At 44.3% G+C, this 23,336-nt stretch overlaps 1 protein-coding gene across 2 annotated transcripts in view; it reads left to right on the plus strand.

Moving 5' to 3' along the window:
• ITPR2 (inositol 1,4,5-trisphosphate receptor type 2) overlaps nt 1-23,336 on the plus strand; it is a 616,651-nt gene that overhangs the window by 222,083 nt on the left and 371,232 nt on the right. For both annotated transcript variants that reach the window (XM_038760705.1, XM_038760713.1), the window contains 4 exons: nt 4,630-4,802; nt 11,426-11,545; nt 12,574-12,759; nt 20,943-21,194. In XM_038760705.1, the coding sequence (XP_038616633.1) occupies nt 4,630-4,802; nt 11,426-11,545; nt 12,574-12,759; nt 20,943-21,194 (731 nt within the window). The remainder of the gene's footprint in view (nt 1-4,629; nt 4,803-11,425; nt 11,546-12,573; nt 12,760-20,942; nt 21,195-23,336) is intronic.

A 23,336-nucleotide genomic window follows, 5' to 3' on the forward strand; every position in this document is an offset into this window, starting at 1 on the left:
GAGATGGAGGCTCAGTGAGGAGATTGGCATTAGAAGAGCAAAATATGCAGGCTGGGCCATACTAGGAGAGTAGCGAGTAGCCACTCAATCAATCAGTGGTATTTATTGAGCACTGCCTGCATGCAGAATACTGTCTTCAAGCCCCGGGCTGAATCCGTGATGATGATGATGATGAGATAGCATTTGATAAGTGCTTATTATGTGCTGTAAGCACTCATGTAGATACAAAGTAATCAGGTTGTCCCACGTGGGGCTCACAGTCTTAATCCCCATTTTACAGCTGAGGTAGCTGAAGCACAAATAAGGGAAGTGACTTGCCCACAGTCACGTAGCTGACAAGTGGCGTAGCCGGGATTAGAACCCACGACCTCGGACTCCCAAGCCCGGGCTCTTTCCACTGAGCCACGCTGCTTCGGCACTGTGTTCATGACAGTGACAGTGGGTTCATGACAGTTCATGGCATGGCAGTGGGTTCAGACACACCTTGAGAAGCAGCGTGGCCCAGTGGAAAGAGCCCGGGCTTTGGAGTCAGAGGTCATAGGTTATGGGTTCAAATGCCTGCTCCACCACTTGTCAGCTGTGTGACTTTGGCCAAGTCACTTAACTTCTCTGGGCCTCAGTTCCCTCATCTGTAAAATGGGGATTAAGACTGTGAGCCCCCCGTGGGAAAACCGGATCACTTTGTAACCTCCCCAGCGCTTAGAACAGTGCTTTGCACATAGTAAGCGCTTAGTAAATGCCATTATTATTATTAGTAGTAGTAGTAGTAAGAGTGGGATTGATCTAAAAACAACCAGATCAGACCCAGCCTCTGCCCCATATGGGACTCACAGTCTAAGGGAGTGGGAGAATACATATTGACTCCCCATTATACAGATGAGGAAGCTGAGACCCAGAGAAGTTAAATAACTTGTCCACTATCACACAGCCTTTTTTTTCAATGGTATTTATTAAGCACTCACTATATACCATACTATATAAGCGCTTAGTACAGTGCTCTGCACACAGTAAGTGCTCAATAAATATGATTGATTGATTGATATACCAGGCCCTGTACTAAGCACTGGGGTAGGTACAAGCCAATGAGTTTGGACAGAGTCCATGTCCCACCTGGGACTCTCAGTCTTATTCCCCATTTTGCGGATTACATAACTGAGGCCCAGAGAAGTGAAGTGACTTGCCCAAGGTCACACTGCAGACCATGTGACACGCAAATTCGTGAAGCGTTCCATATTTTTATTTGTTCTGACGACTAGACACCTGTCCACATGTTTTATCTTGTTGTCTGTCTCTCCTTGCTAGACTGTGAGCCTGTTGTTGGGTAGGGAAGCAGCGTGGCTCAGTGGAAAGAGCCCGGGCTTTGGAGTCAGAGGTCGTGGGTTCAAATCCCGGCACCGCCACTTGTCAGCTGTGGGGCTTTGGGCAAGTCACTTCACTTCTCTGTGCCTCAGTTCCCTCATCTGTAAAATGGGGATTTTACAGATGAGGTGAGCTGTCAGCAGGGCCTTGAAGGGAGGAAGAGAGCGAGCTTGGCGGATGGGCAGAGGGAGGGCATTCCAGGCCCGGGGGATGACGTGGGCCGGGGGTCGATGGCGGGACAGGCGAGAACGAGGTACGGTGAGGAGATTATTTCCACTGAGCCATGCTGCTTCTCAAGCTCATGGTCTGCTGAACGCCCGTAACCATTGGAGGCCGAGCATCGCTCGCCCCGACGGGCAGAGACACGGCTGTGTTGACATGGGCAAGAAATGAGGATTGATTGATTTTTGAGATTTTCAATCAATCAATCAATCCGTCAGTCGTATTTATTGAGCGCTTACTGTGTGCAGAGCACTGGACTAAGCGCTTGGGAAGTCCAAGTCGGCAACATATACAGTCCCTACCCAGCAGTGGGCTCACAGTCTAAAAGGGGGAGTCTAAAAGGCTCCCGTTGGCCAGGACAGTGGAAGCAGGGAGAATTCATCGGGCAGTGGGATTTATGGAGCGCTTACTGCGTGCCGTCAGGATCACCGTCAGCAAGCCGCGTGGCCTAGTGACAAGAGCACGGGCCTGGGATTCAGAAAACCTGGGTTCCGGTACTAACTCTGCCAGTTGCCGGCTGTGTGGCCTGGGGCGAGTCGCTTAACTTCTCTGTGCCTCAGTTCCCTCATCTGTAAAATGGGGATTAAGACCGTGAGCCTGACGCGGGGCAGGGATGGCGTCCAATCCGATCAGCTGGTATCTACCCCAGGGCTTAGTAATAATAATAATGATAATAATAATAATGATGACATTTATTAAGCACTTACTATGTGCAAAGCACTGTTCTAAGCGCTGGTACATAGTAAGTGCTTAAAAAACACATTAAACAGAAAAGGAACTCTCCTGACCAGTCAGCTGGATGTGAGCTGATTGGTGTCTCTGTCGCCGATTTATAATACTGCTAATAATAATAATGATAGCTTTTATTAAGCGCTTACTATGTGCAAAGCACTGTTCTAAGCGCTGGGGAGGTTACAAGGTGATCAGGATGTCCCATGGGGGGCTCACAGTCTTCATCCCCATCTTACAGGTGAGGGAACTGAGGCACAGAGGAGTTAAGCAACTCGCCCAAAGTCGCATAGCTGACAAGTGGCGGAGCCGGGATTTGAACCCGTGACCTCTGACTCCAAAGCCCGGGCTCTTTCCACTGAGCCACACTGCTTCTCATACAAGTACCACAGTTATTATCATTATTATTAGTATTATCATTAATTGGGCTGCCCCTTGACTTAATTCAGTCCCAGCAAGATTTATACTTTCCAAGCACTTAGTACAGTGCTCTGCACACAGTAAGCACTCAATAAATATGATTGAATGAATGAATTCCTCCTAAGTACCGACTGCTCTGTTCTATTAGAGAAGCACTGTGGCCTAATGGAAAGCACACTCTGAATGAGGAGTTTGGTTAGTAGCAGTAATGATAATAGCGATAATTGAGGAATTTGATAAGCCCTTTCTATGTACCAGCACTGTACTAAGCGCTGGGGTGGATACAAGCAAATCGAGTTGGGATACACTCTCTGTCCCACATAGGGCCCATAGTCTTAATCCCCATTTTAAAGATAAGGTAACTGAGGCTGAGAGAAGTGAAGCCCATTGTTGGGTAGGGATATTACTCCATTTATTTATTTATTTATTTATTTTACTTGTACATATCTATTCTATTTATTTTATTTTGTTAGTATGTTTGGTTTTGTTCTCCGTCTCCCCCTTTTAGACTGTGAGCCCACTGTTGGGTAGGGACTGTCTCTATATGTTGCCAACTTGGACTTCCCAAGCGCTTAGTACAGTGCTCTGCACACAGTAAGCGCTCAATAAATACGATTGATTGATTGTCTTCGTTGCCAAATTGTACTTTCCAAGAGCTTAGTACAGTGCTCTGCAAACAGTAAGCGCTCACTAAATATGATTGAATGAATGAATGACAAGTATAATATTGTACTCTAAATTTAGTACATATTTGGATGTGTGCACCAAAGATCTGATTCAGTTAATCAATAATATTTATTGAGCGCCTGTATTTATTGTGTCCCTAACTCTGTAATATTGCCCTCTCCAAAGTGCTTAGTACAGTGCTCTCCATACAGAAAGCGCTCAATAAATATCATTGATTGACTGATCGATTTATTGTTCTAAGCACTGAGGAGAGTGACAACCTGATTACCTTGTGTCCCCCCCCCAGTGCTTAGAACAGTGCTTGGCACATAGTAAGTGCTTAACAAATGGCATCATTATTTTTATTATATATTAATTAATATATATATTTATATATATATATTAATTTATGTATGCATATTATTAGCACACATGATCCCTGCCTTCAAGGAACTATCAGTCCCCAGTGAAATCTTTCTGTATTAATAATTATCAATCAAGCAATCAATAATAATAATTATTATGGTATTTGTTAAGTGTTTAATATGTGCCAAGCACTGAACACTTACCATGTGCAGAATGCTGTACTAAGCGCTTGGGAGAGTACAGTAAATCGATCAAACAGACACATTATCTGCCCACAATGAGCTCATAGTCTAGAGGGGGAGATGGACATTAAATAAATTTATGGTTGTGTACATTATGTTACTATTTGATCACGTAGAGAAGCAGCGTGGCTCAGTGGAAAAGAGCCCAGGCTTTGGAGTTAGAGGTCAGGGGTTCAAATCCCGGCTCTGCCCATTGTCAGCTGTGTGACTTTGGGCAAGTCACTTAACTTCTCTGTGCCTCAGTTACCTCATCTGTAAAATGGGGATGAAGACTGTGGGCCCTCCGAGGGACAACCTGATCACCTTGTAACCTCCCCAGCGCTTAGAAAAGTGCTTTGCACATAGTAAGCGCTTAATAAATGCCATTATTATTATTACTTATTATTATATTTTTTCTTACTGTTTTTATATAATCATATTGTTGGCATCCATGCACTAGACATGATTTTCTGTGCTCTTTTTGCTCTAAGTGGTCTTTCTCTTTAAAGTCCAAATGCTAAGCGGAGTAGAGCCGATACGGAATAGTCAATCAATTTGAATGATTCCAGAACCCTGGCAAAACTTAACAATCCCTTAAGTGATTTAATGGATCATCCTGGTGTCTCTGTTTTTTTTTTTTTTTCAGGAGTATATCGCTAAGAATTTCTGTGTCATGCAGTCCCAGATTGGCTATGATATTTTGGCCGAAGATACCATCACAGCTTTGTTGCACAACAACAGGAAATTATTAGAGAAACACATCACCGCCAAAGAAATAGAGACATTTGTCAACTTGCTCAGAAGGAATCGAGAACCGAGGTGGGAAGCGGTTCACGGAATCTTTTTCTGCCGGGTGGTAGGATGGATTGCTACGTTTCCGTTTGGGGCTGGGGGCTGCTGTCGCCTCGGAGGAGCGGCGTGTTTTATCATCATCATCAATTGTATTTATTGAGCGCTTACTATGTGCAGAGACTAAGCGCTTGGGAAGTACAAATTGTACAAATTGGCAACATATAGAAACAGTCCCTACGCAACAGTGGGCTCCCAGTGTAAAGTTTTAGTGGAAAAGAGCACGGGCTTAGGAGGCAGGCCGCCTGGGTTCTAATCCACGTGCCCGCTGTGTGATCTTGGGCAAGTCACTTTGCTTCTCTGGACCCCAGTTACCTCATCTGTAAAATGGGGAATCAATACCTGTTCCTCCTCCTATTGACAAAATTGCGAGTCCTGTGTGAAACAGGCGCTGTATCTGACCTGAGTATTTTGTATCTTCCCCAGTGATGAGAACAGTACTTGTCACATAGTAAAGGCTTAACAAATACCACCGTTATTATTAATGGTAACAATAGTAATATCATTATCGTTGATGGTATTCCATTCACTTCATTATTTATAATAATAATAACGATAATGATGGCATTTATTAAGCACTTACTATGTACAAAACACTCTTCTAAGCGCCGGGGAGGTTACAAGGTGATCAGGTTGGCCCACGGGGGGCTCACAGTCTTCATCCCCATTTTACAGATGAGGGAACTGAGGCGCAGAGAAGTGAAGTGACTCGCCCAAAGTCACACAGCTGACAATTGGCAGCCTGCGTCCTGCATGAAAACAGGCACTGTATCTGACCTGAGTATTTTGTATCTTCCCCAGCGATGAGAACAGTACTTGTCACATAGTAAAGGCTTAACAAATACCACCGTTATTATTAATGGTAACAATAGTAATATCATTATCGTTGATAGTATTCCATTCACTTCATTATTTATAATAATAATAACGATAATGATGGCATTTATTAAGCACTTACTATGTACAAAACACTCTTCTAAGCGCCGGGGAGGTTACAAGGTGATCAGGTTGGCCCACGGGGGGCTCACAGTCTTCATCCCCATTTTACAGATGAGGGAACTGAGGCGCAGAGAAGTGAAGTGACTCGCCCAAAGCCACACAGCTGACAATTGGCAGCCTGCGTCCTGCATGAAAACAGGCACTGTATCTGACCTGAGTATTTTGTATCTTCCCCAGCGATGAGAACAGTACTTGTCACATAGTAAAGGCTTAACAAATACCACCGTTATTATTAATGATAACAATAATAATATCATTGTCGTTATTGATAGTTTTCCATTCCCTTCATTATTTATAATAATAATAACGATAATGGTGGCATTTATTAAGCACTTACTATGTACAAAACACTCTTCTAAGCGCCGGGGAGGTTACAAGGTGATCAGGTTGGCCCACGGGGGGCTCACAGTCTTCATCCCCATTTTACAGATGAGGGAACTGAGGCGCAGAGAAGTGAAGTGACTCGCCCAAAGTCACACAGCTGACAATTGGCAGCCTGCGTCCTGCATGAAAACAGGCACTGTATCTGACCTGAGTATTTTGTATCTTCCCCAGCGATGAGAACAGTACTTGTCACATAGTAAAGGCTTAACAAATACCACCATTATTATTAATGATAACAATAATAATATCATTATCGTTATTGATAGTTTTCCATTCCCTTCATTATTTATAATAATAATAACGATAATGATGGCATTTATTAAGCACTTACTATGTACAAAACACTCTTTTAGGCGCCGGGGAGGTTACAAGGTGATCAGGTTGGCCCATGGGGGGCTCACAGTCTTCATCCCCATTTTACAGATGAGGGACCTGAGGCGCAGAGATGTGAAGTGACTTGCCCAAAGTCACACAGCTGACAATTGGCAGCCTGCGTCCTGCATGAAAACAGGCACTGCATCTGACCTGAGTATTTTGTATCTTCCCCAGTGATGAGAACAGTACTTGTCACATAGTAAAGGCTTAACAAATACCACTATCATTATTAATGATAACAATAATAATATCATTATCGTTATTGATAGTTTTCCATTCACTTCATTATTTATAATAATAGTAACAATAATGATGGCATTTATTAAGCACTTACCATGTACAAAACACTCTTCTAAGCGCTGGCGAGGTTTCAAGGTGATCAGGTTGTCCCACGGGGGGCTCACAGTCTTCATCCCCATTTTACAGATGAGGGACCTGAGGCGCAGAGATGTGAAGTGACTTGCCCAAAGTCACACAGCTGACAATTGGAGGAGCTGGGATTTGAACCCATGACCCCTGACTCCAAAGCCCGGGCTCTTTCCACTGAGCCAGGCTGCTTCTCTTGACCTTGATCTTTATCTGACCTTGATTTTTGCAAAGTGAGTTGAGTTCCTTTTAGTAAGAATTGAGTCTGATTTTCTCATATGGTATTTGATGAGCGCTTACTATGTGCCAGGCACTGAACTATGAGCTGGGGTAGATACTGAGAGCTCACCTCCTCCAGGAGGCCTTCCCAGACTGAGCCCCCTTTTCCCTCTCCTCCTCCCCATCCCCCCCGCCCTACCTCCTTCCCCTCCCCACAGCACCTGTATATATGTTTGTACAGATTTATTACTGTATTTATTTTACTTGTACATATTTACTATTCTATTTATTTTGTTAATAATGTGCATCTAGCTTTATCTCTGTTTATTCTGATGACTTGACACCTGTCCACATGTTTTGTTTTGTTGTCTGTCTCCCCCTTCTAGACTGTGAGCCCGTTGTTGGGTAGGGACCGTCTCTATATGTTGCCAACTTGTACTTCCCAAGCGCTTAGTATAGTGCTCTGCACACAGTAAGCGCTCAATAAACACCACTGAATGGATGAATGAATGTTCTGTTTTGTTGTCTGTCTCCCCCTTCCAGACTGTGAGCCCGCGTTGGGTAGGGACCGTCTCTATATGTTGCCAACTCGTACTTCCCAAGTGCTTAGTACAGTGCTCTGCACACAGTAAGCGCTCAATAAATACGATTGAATGGAATGAATGGAATATTTACTATTCTATTTATTTTGTTAATGATGTGCATCTAGCTTTATCTCTATTTATTCTGACGACTTGAAACCTGTCCACATGTTTTGTTTTGTTGTCTGTCTCCCCCTTCTAGACTGTGAGCCCGTTGTTGGGTAGGGACCATCTCTATATGTTGCCAACTTGTACTTCCCAAGCGCTTAGTACAGTGCTCTGCATACAGTAAGCGCTCAATAAAGAAGATTGAATGAATGAATGAATGATACAGGCTAATGAGGTTGAATGCAGTCATTCATTCATTCAATCGTCTTTTTTGAGCGCTTACTGTGTGCAGAGCCCTGTAATAAGCACTTAGGAGAGTACGACATGTCAATATAATAGAAACATTCCCTGCCCACAACAAGCTTCTGGTCCGGAGGGGGAGACAGATGTTAATAGAAATAAATCAATTACAGATATGGACATAGGTGCTAATCCCTGTCTCCCATGGAGTTCACGGTCTTATTCTCCATTTTACAGATGAGATAACTGAGGCCCAGAGAAGTGAAGTGACTTTCCCAAGGTTACAAGTAGCAGAGCGGGATTAGAACCCAGCTCCTTTTGAATCCCAGGCCCGTGCTGTATCCACTATGCTATGTTGCTTCCCAATGTCTGTCTCCCTGGTAGACTACAAGCTCCTTGTGGGCAGGGATCGTGCTTAAAAACTCTGCTGGATGGTACTCCCCTAAAAGCTTAGTCCAGTACAGTTCATTAAGTTCTTCTTAAATACTTTTGATTGTTTGATTGTTGGTTTGATTCCCCCGAGCCTAGAACCCGCTCCCCAACCGTACACACCACTCTCTCCACCTTCAAATCATATTAAGGTGACATCTCCTCCAAAAGGCCTATCCCCGATAAAACCCTCTTTTCCCCGACTCACTCTCCCTTCTGTGTCGTCTGTGGACTTGGGTCTGTGACCTTTGGACGTTTGATATTCAAGCCACTGCACTACTCTGGGCCTCAGTTACCTCATCTGGAAAATGGGGATTAAGATCGGGAGCCCCACGTCGGACAACCTGATTACCTCGCATCTACCCCAGTGTTTAGGAAAGTGCTTGGCACATAGTAAACACTTAAGAAATACCATCATCATACGATTGATGATGATGATCATCATTATTATTATTATGATGGACAGCACTGTAGAGTGAGTGCTCTAGAATAGATGACACAGTGAGACTGTATTAAAATGATAATAGCAATCATTGATGTTGGGATCATAAGCATCATTATTGGGAAGCAGCGTGGCTCAGTGGAAAGAGCCCGGGCTTTGGAGTCAGAGGTCATGGGTTCAAATCCCGGCTCCGCCACTTGTCAGCTGGGTGACTTTGGGCAGGTCACTTCACTTCTCTGGGCCTCAGTGACCTCATCTGGAAAATGGGGATGAAGACTGGGAGCCCCCCGTGGGACAACCTGATCACCTTGTAAACTCCCCAGTGCTTAGAACAGTGCTTGGCACATAGTAAGCGCTTAATAAATGCCATCATTATAATAATAATAATAATAATAGTGTTTGTCAAGTGCTTACTATGCACCAGGCAACTGTACTGAGCACTGGGGTGGATACAAGCAAATGGAGTTGAACGCAGTCCCTGTCCCACATGAGGTTCACAATCTCAATCCCCATTTTACAGATCAGGAAAGTGAGGCCCGGGGAAGTGAAATGACTTGCCCAAGGTCACACAGCAGACAAGCGTTAGAGTCGGGAGTGGACTCACAGGCCTGTGCTCTGTCCAATACACTATGCTATTTATCTACTAGGCCGTGCTTTAAACATTACCTGCCATTACACTATTGCTTTTCAGATGCTAAAAATATGGCCCCATATTTTTACATGTGTATTTACATATGTACATATCTATTCTATTTTATTTTGTAGTATGTTTGGTTTTGTCTCCCCCTTTTAGACTGTGAGCCCACTGTTGGGTAGGGACTGTCTCTATATGTTGCCAATTTGTACTTCCCAAGCTCTTAGTACAGTGCTCTGCACGCAGTAAGCGCTCAATAAATACGATTGATGATGATGATGATGATGGCCAGGGGGTCTGACATCAACGGATTGCCATGATTATAGTGGCCTGAGATAAAAATGGCAAAAATATAAAAAAAACCCTCAAAATGTGCATTCGTGGGAGCCTCTATCTCAGTTGTGAAGACACTGGGGAAGCAGTGTAGCTAGTGGATAGAGCTCAGGCCTGGGAATCAGAGGATCATTCGTCATCATCATCATCATCAATCGTATTTATTGAGCGCTTACTATGTGCAGAGCACTGTACTAAGCGCTCGTTCAGTTGTATTTATTAAGCGCTTACGGTGTGCAGAGCACTGTAGGGAGAGTACAATACAACAATTCCCACAGCAAGCTTACAGTCTAGAGGGGAGTCTCACCCCAGCCCCACAGCGCTTATGGAAATATTCTTATACCCTACTATTTCCCCTATCCCTAATCAATTTTTAATGTCTGTTGTCACCTGCTGTAGACCGTAAATTAATTACGGACAGGGATCAATGAATCAATCAATGGCCATGGGTTCTAATCCCAGCTCCGCCACTTGTCTGATGTGTGACCTTGGACAAGTACTTCACTTCTCTGTACCTGTCGCCACATCTGGAAAATGGGGACTAAGGCTGTGATCCCTCTAATAATAATGATAATGATGGCTTTTATTAAGCACTTACTATGTGCAAAGCACTGTTCTAAGCGCTGGGGAGGTTACAGAGTGATCAGGCTGTCCCACGGGGGGCTCACAGTCTTCATCCCCATTTTACAGATGAGGTAACTGAGGCCCAGAGAAGTTAAGTGATTTGCCCAAAGTCACACAGCTGACAAGTGGCGGAGCCAGGATTTCCTTCCTTCCTTAATGGCATTTATTAAGCGCTTTCTATGTGCACTGGGGAAGTTACAATAATAATAATAACTGCATTAAGCGCTTACTATGTGGAAAGCACTGTTCTAAGTGCTGGGGAGGTTACAGTAATGATAATGGCATTTATTAAGCGCTTACTGTGTATGAGCAGTGTGGCTCAGTGGAAAGAGCCCGGGCTTTGGAGTCAGAGGTCGTGGGTTCGAATCCCACCTCCGCCACAAGTCTGCTGTGTGACCTTGGGCAAGTCACTTCACTTCTCTGATCCTCAGTTCCCTCATCTGTAAAAATGGGGATTAAGACTGTGAGCCCCACGTGGAACAATTTGATCACATTGTATCCACCCCCAGCACTTAGAACAGTGCTTTGCACGTCGTAAGCGCTTAACAAATGCCATCATTATTATTATTATAAAGCACTGTTCTAAGCGCTGGGGAGGTTTTGAACCCATGACTTCTGACTCCAAAGCCCATGCTCTTTCCACTGAGCCACGCTGCTTCTCTATGAACCTCCCGGCAAAGCGATCTCTATGTGGGCCAGGAACCGTGTCCAACCCTATGACCTTCTATCTTCTGCAGCACTTAGTATAGTGCCTGGCACATAGTAGGAGCTTAACAAATACCGCAATTATTATTGTTATTATCATTTTTTTTTTGAGTGCTTTGTTTGATGTTTGGGTTTTATCCGCTTCTTTTGTCAGATTCTTGGATTATCTGTCGGATCTGTGTGTGTCCAACACCACCGCGATCCCGGTAACCCAGGAGCTCATTTGCAAATTTATGCTGAGCCCGGGAAACGCCGACATCCTCATCCAGACCAAGTAAGCCCCCAGAACGGGGAAATCCTTTCCCTCCACTCATTTCTCCCCCTCCGTCGCAGCGTTTAGTGCAGTGGCGCGGAAGCGTGTCGGTAATAATAATAATGATGACATTTATTAAGCGCTTACTACGTGCAAAGCACTGTTCTAAGCGCTGGGGAGGTTACAAGGTGATCAGGTTGTCCCACGGGGGGCTCACAGTCTTAATAATAGGGGCATTTATTGAGCACTTACTATGTGCAAAGCACTGTTCTAAGCGCTGGGGAGGTTACAGGGTGATCAGGTTGTCCCACGGGGGGCTCACAGTCTTAATGATAGTGGCATTTATTAAGCACTTACTATGTGCAAAGCACTGTTCTAAGCACTGGGGAGGTTACAAGGTGATCAGGTTGTCCCACGGTGGGCTCACAGTCTTAACGATAGTGGCATTTATTAAGCACTTACTATGTGCAAAGCACTGTTCTAAGCGCTGGGGAGGTTACAGGGTGATCGGGTTTTCCCACGGGGGGCTCACAGTCTTAATAATAGTGGCATTTATTAAGCACTTACTATGTGCAAAGCACTGTTCTAAGCACTGGGGAGGTTACAGGGTGATCAGGTTGTCCCATGGGGGGCTCACAGTCTTAATAATAGTGGCATTTATTAAGCACTTACTATGTTCAAAGCGCTGTTCTAAGCGCTGGGTAGGTTACAAGGTGATCAGGTTGTCCCACAGGGGGCTCACAGCCTTCATCCCCATTTTACAGATGAGGGAACTGAGGCCCAGAGAAGTGAAGTGACTTGTCCAAAATCACCCAGTGGAGCCGGGGTTTGAACCCGTGACCTCTGATTCCAAAGGCCACGCTCTTTCCATTCATTCAGTCGTATTTATCGAGCGCTTACTGTGTGCAGAGCACTGTACTAAGCACTCGGGAAGTCCAAGTTGGCAACATCTAGAGACGGTCCCTACCCAACAGTGGGCTCACAGTCTAGAAGGAGCCACCGAGCCACGCTGCTTCACCGTAGCTGCGGCGGGTGTGATTTCTCGGCAGACTGGTGTCGATGCAAGTCGACAACCCCTTGGAGTGTTCCGTCGCCTCCGACGACATGGACGACGAGGAGGTTTGGCTCTACTGGATCGACAGCAACAGGGAACCTCACGGCAAAGCGATCCGGCACCTGGCCCAGGAGGCAAAAGAAGGGACCAAGGCCGACCTGGAAGTCCTCACCTACTACAGGTAAAGCCGCCGGTAGTTAGAACGGGCGGTGGCGGAGACCACCGGTGAGCTTCCGCCTTTAAGGCAGTCAATCTCCGTGCCCGTCTCCTACATTCATTCAGTCGTATTTATTGAGCGCTTACTGTGTGCAGAGCAGCGCTTGGGATGTTCAAGTTGGCAACATGTAGAGACGGTCCCTACCCAACAGCGGGCTCACAGTCTGGAAGGGGGAGACAGAGAACAAAACAAAACATATTAACAGAATGAATAAAATAAATAAAATAAATATGTACAAGCAAAATAAATAAATAGAGTAATAAATCAGTACAAACATATATACATCTATACAGGTGCTGTGGGGAAGGGAAGGAGGTAAGGCGGGGGGGATGGAGGGGGGGAGGAGGGGGAGAGGCACTTCACTGCCACCTTCTCATTGGGCCTCATTCATTCATTCATTCATTCATTCAATCGTATTTATTGAGCGCTTACTGTGTGCAGAGCACTGTACTAAGCGCTTGGGAAGTACAAGTTGGCTCCATCTCGTCTGTCTCACCGCCGACCCCCGGCCCTCATCCTGCATCTGGCCCGGAACACCCTCCCTCCTCAAATCCCACAGACCAGTCAGTCCTCTCCCTCTCTTCAAAGCTTTACTGAAGGCCCACCTCCTCCAAGAGGCCTTCCCAGACTAAGCCCCCCTTTCCTCTTCTCCCACTCCCTTCTGCGCCACCCTGACTTGCTCCCTTTGCTCTTCCCCCATCCAGCCCCACTAGAGAAGCAGCGTGGCTCAGTGGAAAGAGCCCGGGCATTGGAGTCAGAGGTCATGGGTTCAAATTGTCAACTTGTCCTTCCCAAGCGCTTAGTACAGTGCTCTGCACACAGTCAGCGCTCAATAAATGTGATTGAATAAATGAATGAAATTCCGGCTCCGCCTGTTGTCAGCTGTGTGACTTTGGGGAAGTCACTTCACTTCTCTGGGACTCGGTTACCTTATCTGTAAAATGGGGATGAATCAATCAATCAATCGTATTTATTGAGCGCTTACTGTGTGCAGAGCACTGTACTAAGAGCTTGGGAAGTACAAGTTGGCATCACCTCGCTTCCCTACTACTTCAACCCAGACGGCACCGTTGGCTTCTCTAACGCTGACCTACTCAGTGTGCCTTGGTGTCGTCCATCTCTCACTGACCTCTCGCCCGTGTCCTGCCTCTGGCCTGCTATGCCTTCCCTCTTCATAATAATAATAATAATAATGGCATTTATTAAGTGCTTACTAAGTGAGCCCTCCAGACTGTGAGCCTGTTGTTGGGTAAGGACCGTGTCTATATGTTGCCAACTTGGACTTCCCAAGCGCTTAGTACAGTGCTCTGACACAGTAACTGCTCAATAAATGTGATTAAATGAATGAATGAATGTACAAAGCACGGCTCTAATCAATCAATCAATCAATCAATCAATCGTATTTATTGAGCGCTTACTATGTGCAGAGCACTGTACTAAGCGCTTGGGAAGTACAAATTGGCAACATATAGAGACAGTCCCTACCCAACAGTAGGCTCACAGTCTAAAAGGGGGAGACAGAGAACAAAACCAAACATACTAACAAAATAAAATAAATAGAATAGATATGTACAAAAAAATTAAATAAATAAATAGAGTAAAAAAAAAAGCTCTAAGCTTTATAAAAAGCTCTATAAAAAAAGCTCTAAGCGCAGGGGAGGTTAAAAGGTGATCAGGTTGTCCCGCGAGGGGCTCACAATCTTAATCCCCATTTTACAGATGAGGGAACTGAGGCCCAGAGAAGTGAAGTGACTTGCCCAAAGTCACACAGCTGACCATTGGCGGAGCCCGGATTTGAACACATGACCTCTGACTCCAAAGCCGTGGCTCTTTTCCACTGAGCCACACTGCTTCTCTGTCTCTGAAAGACAATGACTCTCCCCTGCTTCAAAGCCTTATTGAAGGCCCATCTCCTCCAAGAGGCCTTCCCTGACTAATCAATCAATCGTATTTATTGAGGGCTTACTGTGTGCAGAGCACTGTACTAAGCGCTTGGGAAGTACAAGTTGGCAACATATAGAGACAGTCCCTACCCAACAGTGGGCTTACAGTCTAAAAGGACTAAGCCCTCCTTACCTCCTCTCCGACTCCCTTCTGCGCCTCCTTGCCTTGCTCCCTTTATTCATTCATTCAATCGTATTTATTGAGCACTTACTGTGTGCAGAGCACTGTACTAAGCTTGGGTTTATTCACCCCCCCATGTGGGCCCATTGTTGGGTAGGGACCGTCTCTATATGTTGCCGACTTGTACTTCCCAAGCGCTTAGTACAGTGCTCTGCACACAGTAAGCGCTCAATAAATACGATTGAATGAACAGTAAGTGCTCAATAAATACGATTGAATGAGTGAATCCCAGCTCCACAACACTTATGTACATTCCCAAGCAGAGTACAGTGCTCTGCACACAGTAAGCGCTCAATAAGTGCGATTGATTGATTGATGTACATATCTGCAATTTTATTTATTTATATTAATGTCTGTCTCCCCTTCTAGATAAAGCGCATTACGGGCAGGGAACGGGTCTGCTAATTGTACTCTCCCAACTGCTTAGAACAGTGCTCTGCACATAGTAAACACTCAATAAATATCATTGAGTCATTGATCCCTGTCCACAAGGAATTTACAGTCTACAGCAGGTGACAGACTTTTAAAATAGGGAGAGGGGAAATAGTAGAGTATAATTATAATACTTCCCAAGCGCTTAGTACAGTGCTCTGCACACAGTAAGCACTCAATAAATATGATTGATTGATTGATTGATTGATTGATAAGAAGTGCCACGGGGCTAGGCTGAGAATCCCCTCTAGACTAAGCTTGTTGTGGGCAGGGAATGTGTCCAGTTTATTGTCGTATTATACTCTCCCAAGTGCTTAATACGGTGCTTGGCACACAGTAAGTGCTCAATAAATGCGATTGAATGAATGAATGAGTCCGAGTGTCGAAGAAGTACACAGCCAAGGGCAGAGTCAGCGCAGAGGAGAAGGGAAATAAAGGGCTTAGTATGGGAAGGTCTCTTGGAGGATATATGATTTTAGGAGGGTTTTGAAAATGGGGGAGATGGAAGGCTATCAGATATGAATATAAAAATAATAATGGCATTTATTAAGCACTTACTATATGTAAAGCACCGTTCTAAGCGCTGGGGAGGTTACAAGTTGATCAGGTTGTCCCACGAGGGGCTCACAGTCTTAATCCCCATTTTACGGATGAGGTAACTGAGGCCCAGAGGAGTTAAGTGACTTGCCCTGAGTCATCCCCCGGGCCTGGAATGCCCTCCCTCTGCCCATCCGCCAAGGTAGCTCTCTTCCTCCCTTCAAGGCCCTACTGAGAGCTCACCTCCTCCAGGAGGCCTTCCCAGACTGAGCCCCTTCCTTCCTCTCCCCCTCACCCCCCCTCCATCCCCCCATATTACCTCCTTCCCTTCCCCACAGCACCTGTATATATGGATATATGTTTGTACTTATTTATTTATTTATTTATTTTTCCTGTACATATCTATTCTTTTTATTTTATCATCATCAATCGTATTTATTGAGCGCTTACTATGTGCAGAGCACTGTACTAAGCGCTTGGGAAGTACAAATTGGCAACATATAGAGGCAGTCCCTACCCAACAGTGGGCTCACAGTCTAAAAGTGGGCTCACAGTCTAAACATTTTACTTTGTTAGTATGTTTGGTTTTGTTCTCTGTCTCCCCCTCTTAGACTGTGAGCCCACTGTTGGGTAGGGACTGTCTCTATATGTTGCCAACTTGTACTTCCCAAGCGCTTAGTACAGTGCTCTGCACACAGTAAGCGCTCAATAAATACGATTGATTGATTGATTGACAAGTGGCGGAGCAGGAATTTGAACCCATGACCTCTGACTCCAAAGCCCGGCCTCTTTCCACTGAGCTGAGTCCCAGTCTGGAGAGAGAACTTGGGCAAGGGGTTGGTGGTGTATATATGTTTGTACATATTTATTACTCTATTTATTTTACTTGTACATATCTATTCTATTTATTTTATTTTGTTAATATGTTTGGTTTTGTTCTCTGTCTCCCCCTTCTAGACTGTGAGCCCGCTGTTGGGTAGGGACTGTCTCTATATGTTGCCAACTTGGACTTCCCAAGCGCTTAGTACAGTGCTCTGCACACAGTAAGCGCTCAATAAATACGATTGATTGATTGATTGATTGATGGGATAGATGAGCACGAGATACAGAGAGTAGGTTGGTTATAGAGGAGCCGAGTGTGCGGGGTGGATGGCAACGGGATCACCGTCATTAGGTAGGAGGGGGAGAGTTGAGGAGCTGCTTTAAAGCCAAAGGTGAGGACTTTCTGTTTGATAAGGAGGTGGATGGGCAACATCTGGAGGATTTTGAGGAGTGGGGAGGTATAATAATAACGGCATTTGTTAAGCGCTTACTATGTGCCAAGCACTGTTCTAAGCGCTGAGGTATGGAAGCATGAGAAGCAGCGTGACGCAGTGGCAAGACCCTGGGCTTGAGAGTCAGAGGTCATGGGTTCAAATCCCAGCTCCTGTGCTTATCAGCTGTGTGACTTTGGGCAAGTCACTTCAATTCTCTGCGCCTCAGTTACCTTATCTGTAAAATGGGGACTCAGTCATTAATTTTCATTCAGTTGTATTTATTGAGTGCTTACTGTGTGCAGAGCACTGTACTAAGCGCTTGGGAAGTCCAAGTTGGCAACATCTAGAGACGGTCCCTACCCAACAGTGGGCTCACAGTCTAGAAGGGGGAGACAGACAGCAAAACAAAGCATATTAACAAAATAAAATAAACAGAATATGTACAAGTGAAATAAATAAATAGAGTAATAAATATGTACAAACATATATACATATGTACAGGTGCTGTGGGGAAGGGAAGGAAGATGGAGCGGGGAGGAGGGGGAGAGGAAGGAGGGGGCTCAGTCTGGGAAGGCCTCCTGGAGGAGGTGAGCTCTCAGTAGGGCCTTGAAGGGAGGAAGAGAGCTAGCTTGGCGGAGGGGCAGAGGGAGGGCATTCCAGGCCAGGGGGATGAAGATTGTGAGCCCCACAGGGGACAACCTGATCACCCTTGTATCTACTCCAGCGCTTAGAACAGTGCTTTGCACATAGTGAGCACTTAACAAATACCAAAATTATTATTATTATAAAGCCCGGGCCTTGGAGTCAGAAGGACCTGGGTTCTAATCTCAGCTCCACCACATTCCTGCAGTGTGACCTTGGGCAAGTCACTTAACTTCTCTGGGCCTCAGTTATCTCATCTGTAAATTGGGGATTAAGAGTGTGAGCACAAGTTGGGACGTATGTATATATGTATATATGTTAGTATATATTTATTACTCTATTTATTTATTTATCTTGTACATATCTATTCTATTTATTTTATTTTGTTAGTATTTTTGGTTTTGTTCTCCGTCTCCCCCTTCTAGGCTGTGAGCCCGCTGTTGGGTAGGGACTGTCTCTATGTGTTGCCGACCTGTACTTCCCAAGTGCTAAGTCCGGTGCTCTGCACACAGTAAGCGCTCAATAAATACGATTGATTGATTGATTGATTGATTGACAGGGACTGTGTCCAACCTGATTAACTTGAATCTACCCCAGTGCTTAGAATGGTGCTTGGCACATAGGAAGCGCCTAACAAGTACCAAAATGATTATTATCATTAATGACTGAACAGTTTTTTCCAAAAAATGATCTGGGATCTGAGTGAAGTTTGGCCTGGAGAGGGAAGAAACAGTTTGTAGAAAGGTCATGGAGGAAGATGATGAGCGCTAGATTAGTGTGCTAGAAGTTTGGATGCTTAGGGAAAGGCAGATCCTAGAGTTATTAAGTAGAAGCGACAGGACACGGCGACAAATTGAATGTGTGGGTTGAGTGAGACAGATGAGGATATCGTGGGCTTGGAGACTTCTAATACTGTTGCTTGATTGAGGCTAAGAGAAGTTTAAGTGAATTCTATTCATTCAATCGTATTTATTCATTCATTCAATCGTGTTTATTGAGTGCTTACTGTGTGTAGAGCTAGCTCTCTTCCTCCCTTCAAGGCCCTGCTGAGAGCTCACCTCCTCCAGGAGGCCTTCCCAGGCTGAGCCCCTTCCTTCCTCTCCCCCTCGTCCCCCTCTCCATCCCCCCCATCTTACCTCCTTCCCTTCCCCACAGCACCTGTATATATGTATATATGTTTGTACATATTTATTACTCTATTTATTTATTTATTTTATTTGTACATATCTATTCTATTTTATTTTGTTAGTATGTTTGGTTTTGTTCTCTGTCTCCCCCTTTTAGACTGTGAGCCCACTGTTGGGTAGGGACTGTCTCTATATGTTGCCAATTTGTACTTCCCAAGCGCTTAGTACAGTGCTCTGCACATAGTAAGCGCTCAATAAATACGATTGATGATGATGATGATGATGCAGAGCACTGTACTAAGCGCTTGGGAAGTACAAGTTGGGCAACATATAGAGACAGTCCCTACCCAACAGCGGGCTCACAGTCTAGAAGGGGGAGACAGACTACAAAATAAAACATGTGGACAGTTGTCATGTCATCAGAATAAGTAGAGATAAAGCTACATGCGCATCATTAAGAAAATAAATAGAATAGTAAATATGTACAAGTAAAATAAATAGAGTAATAAATCTGTACAAACATATATACAGATGCTGTAGGGTGGGGGGGGACAGGGAGGAGGAGAGGAAAAAGGGGGCTCAGTCTGGGAAGGTTTATTGAGCGCTTGCTGTGTGCAGAGCACTGTCCTAAGCACTTGAATATCATCATCATCAATTGTATTTATTAAGCGCTTACTGTGTGCAGAGCACTGTACTAAGCGCTTGGGAAGTACAAGTTGGCAACATATATTATTGAATAATAATCGTGGTATTTGTTAAGCACTTATTATGTGCCGGACACTATGATAAGCACTGGGGTGGATGCAAGCAAATCGGATTGGACACAGTCCCTGTCTCACGTGGGGCTCACAGTCTCGAGCCCCATTTTACAGATGAGGTAACAGGACCGGAAAAGAGAAGTGACTTGCTCAAAGTCACAGAGCAAACAAGGGGCAGAGCTGGGATTAGAACCCATGACCTTCTGACTCTTAGGCCTCTGCTCTATCCACTAGGTCACGCTGCTTATTTCACCCATTCCCGCAACCCGACAAAACGTTTATTAGCAAAGGCGTGGTGAATTAATACCGTGAGCCCCGTGTGGGACGTAGACTTTGTACAACCTGATTAGCTTGTATCTACCCCAGGGTTTAATACAATGTCCAGCGCACAGTAAGTGCTTAACAAGTACCGTTTAAAAAAAGAAAGAAATGGCAATATCACCAGACTAGCTGCTCAATTAGGTAGTCCGTGATTGATAAATCAATCAATCAATCGTATTTATCAAGCACTTACTATGTGCAGAACATTGCACTAAGCACTTGAGCGTTATAACAGACACATTCTCTGCCCACAACAAGCTTAAATCAATCAATCAATCGATCGTATTTATTGAGCGCTTACTGTGTGCAGAGCACTGTACTAAGCGCTTGGGAAGTACAAGATGGCAACATATAGAGACAGTCCCTACCCATAAAGTCTAGAGGGGGAGGCAGATATTATTATAAATAAATAAATTACGGTTAGGTACATAAGTGCTTTGGGGCTGGGAGGTGGGATGAATAAATAATAATAATAGGAGCAAGTCAGGGTGACGTGGAAGGGAGTGGGAGAAGAGGAAAGGGGGGCTTAGTCAGGGAAGGCCTCTTGGAGGAGACTTGCCTCAGTAAGGTTTTGAACCTGGGGAGAGTTATTGGGCAGGTCACTTAACTTCTCTGTTCCTCAGTTATCTCATCTGTAAAATGGGGATTAAGTCTGTGAGCCCCATGTGGGACAACTTGATTATCTTGTATCTACCCCATTGCTCAGAGGTCATGGGTTCGAATGCCGACCCCGCCACATGTCTGCTGTTTGACCTTGGGCAAGTCACTTAACTTCTCTGAGCCTCCGTGACCTCATCTGTAAAATGGGGATTAAGACCGTGAACCCCACGTGGGACAACTTGATCACCTTGTATCCCCCCCAGCGCTTAGAACAGTGCTCTGCGCTTAACAAATGTCATCATTATTATTATTATTATTGCATCCAACATAATCCACCGTCTGTTTCGAAGGTATCAGTTAAATCTGTTTGCGAGGATGTGCCTGGATCGGCAGTACCTGGCGATCGACCAGATCTCCAGCCAGCTGTCGGTCGACCTGCTCCTGCGCTGCGTGGCGGACGAGAGCCTGCCGTTCGACCTCCGCGCCTCCTTCTGCCGCCTGATGCTCCACATGCACATCGACCGCGATCCCCAGGAGTCCGTGGTGCCCGTGCGATACGCCCGCCTCTGGACCGAGATTCCCACCAAGATCACCATCCACGAGTGAGTCCTCCCCTCCGGGCCCTCCGGGCCCTCCGGGCCTTTCATTCAGTCGTATTTACTGAGCGCTTTCTGTGCGCAGAGCGTAGTGCAGCACAGTAAGCGCTCAATAAATACGATTGAATGAATGAATGAATGGTTGCCGATAGGGGGGTGGTCATCATCAATATCATCATCATAATAAATGATAATCATAATCCAATGGGGTATTTGTTAAGCGCTTGGTTTCCAATAGGAGGGCGGTCATCATCATTATCATTATCATAAATAATAATCATAATCCAATGGGGTATTTGTTAAGTGCTTGGTTTCCAATAGGGGTGCGGTCATCATCATCATCATTATCATTATCATAAATAATAATCATAATCCAATGGGGTATTTGGTAGTCGCTTGGTTATGTTGCCAAATTGTAGTAATAATCATAATCAGATGGGGTGTTTGTTAAGTGCTTGGTTTCCGTTAGGGGGATGCTCATCATCATCATCATTATCATTATCGTAAATAATAATCATAATCCAATGGGGTTTTCGGTAATCGCTTGGATATGTTGCCAAATTGTACTTTCCCAAGCGCTTAGTACAGTGCTCTGCACACAGTAAGTGCTCAATAAATACAATTGAATGAATGAATGAATGGTTGCCGATAGGGGGATGGTCATCATCATTATCATCATAATAATAAATGATTATCATAATCCAATGGGGTATTTGTTAAGCGCTTGGTTTCCAATAGGGGGGCGGTCATCATCATCATCATTATCATTATCGCAAATAATGATCATAGTCCAATGGGGTATTTGGTAATCGCTTGGTTATGGTGCCAAATTGTAATAATAATCATAATCAAATGGGGTATTTGTTAAGCCCTTGGTTTCCAATAGGAGGGCGGTCATCATCATCATCATTATCATCGTAAATAATAATCATAATCCAATGGGGTATTTGGTAATCGCTTGGTTATTGTACCAAATTGTAATAATAATCATAATCAAATGGGGTATTTGTTAAGCGCTTGGTTTCCGTTAGGGGGATGGTCATCATCATCATCATTATCATTATTATCATAAATAATAATCATAATCCAATGGGGTATTTGGTAATCGCTTGGTTATGTTGCCAAATTGTACTTTCCCAAGTGCTTAGTCCAGTGCTCTGCACACAGTAAGCGCTTAATAAATACGATTGAATGAATGAATGAATGGTTGCCGATGGGGGGGTGGTCATCATCATTATCATCATCATAATAAATGATAATCATAATCCAATGGGGTATTTGTTAAGCGCTTGGTTTCCAATAGGGGAATGGTCATCATCATCATCATTATCATTATCATAAATAATAATCATAATCCAATGGGGTATTTGGTAATCGCTTGGTTATGTTGCCAAATTGCAATAATAATCATAATCAAATGGGATATTTGTTAAGCGCTTGGTTTCCGTTAGGGGGATGGTCATCATCATCATCATTATCAATATCGTCAATAATAATTATAATACAATGGGGTATTTGGTAATCGCTTGGTTATGGTGCCAAATTGTAATAATAATCATAATCAAATGGGGTATTTGTTAAGCGCTTGGTTTCCATTAGGGGGGTGGTTGTCATCATCATCATTATCATAAATAATAATCATAATCCAATGGGGTATTTGGTAACTGCTTTGTTATGTTGCCAAATTGTACTTTCCCAAGCGCTTAGTACAGTGCTCTGCACACAGTAAGTGCTCAATAAATATGGTTGAATGAATGAATGAATGGTTGCCGATAGGGGGGTGGTCATCATCATTATCATCATCATAATAAATGATAATCATAATCCAATGGGGTATTTATTAAGCGCTTGGTTTCCAATAGGGGAGTGGTCATCATCATCATCATTATCATTATCATAAATAATAATCATAATCCAATGAGGTATTTGGTAATGGCTTGGTTATGTTGCCAAATTGTAATAATAATCATAATCAAATGGGGTATTTGTTAAGCGCTTGGTTTCCTTTGGGGGGATGGTCATCATCATCATTATCATTATCATAAATAATAATCATAATCCAATGGGGTATTTGGTAATTGCTTGGTTATGTTGCCAAATTGTACTTTCCCAAGCGCTTAGTACAGTGCTCTGCACACAGTAAGCACT

The sequence above is a fragment of the Tachyglossus aculeatus genome, chromosome 2 (genome assembly GCF_015852505.1).
Source record: "Tachyglossus aculeatus isolate mTacAcu1 chromosome 2, mTacAcu1.pri, whole genome shotgun sequence".
NCBI classification, from domain to species: Eukaryota; Metazoa; Chordata; class Mammalia; order Monotremata; family Tachyglossidae; genus Tachyglossus; species Tachyglossus aculeatus.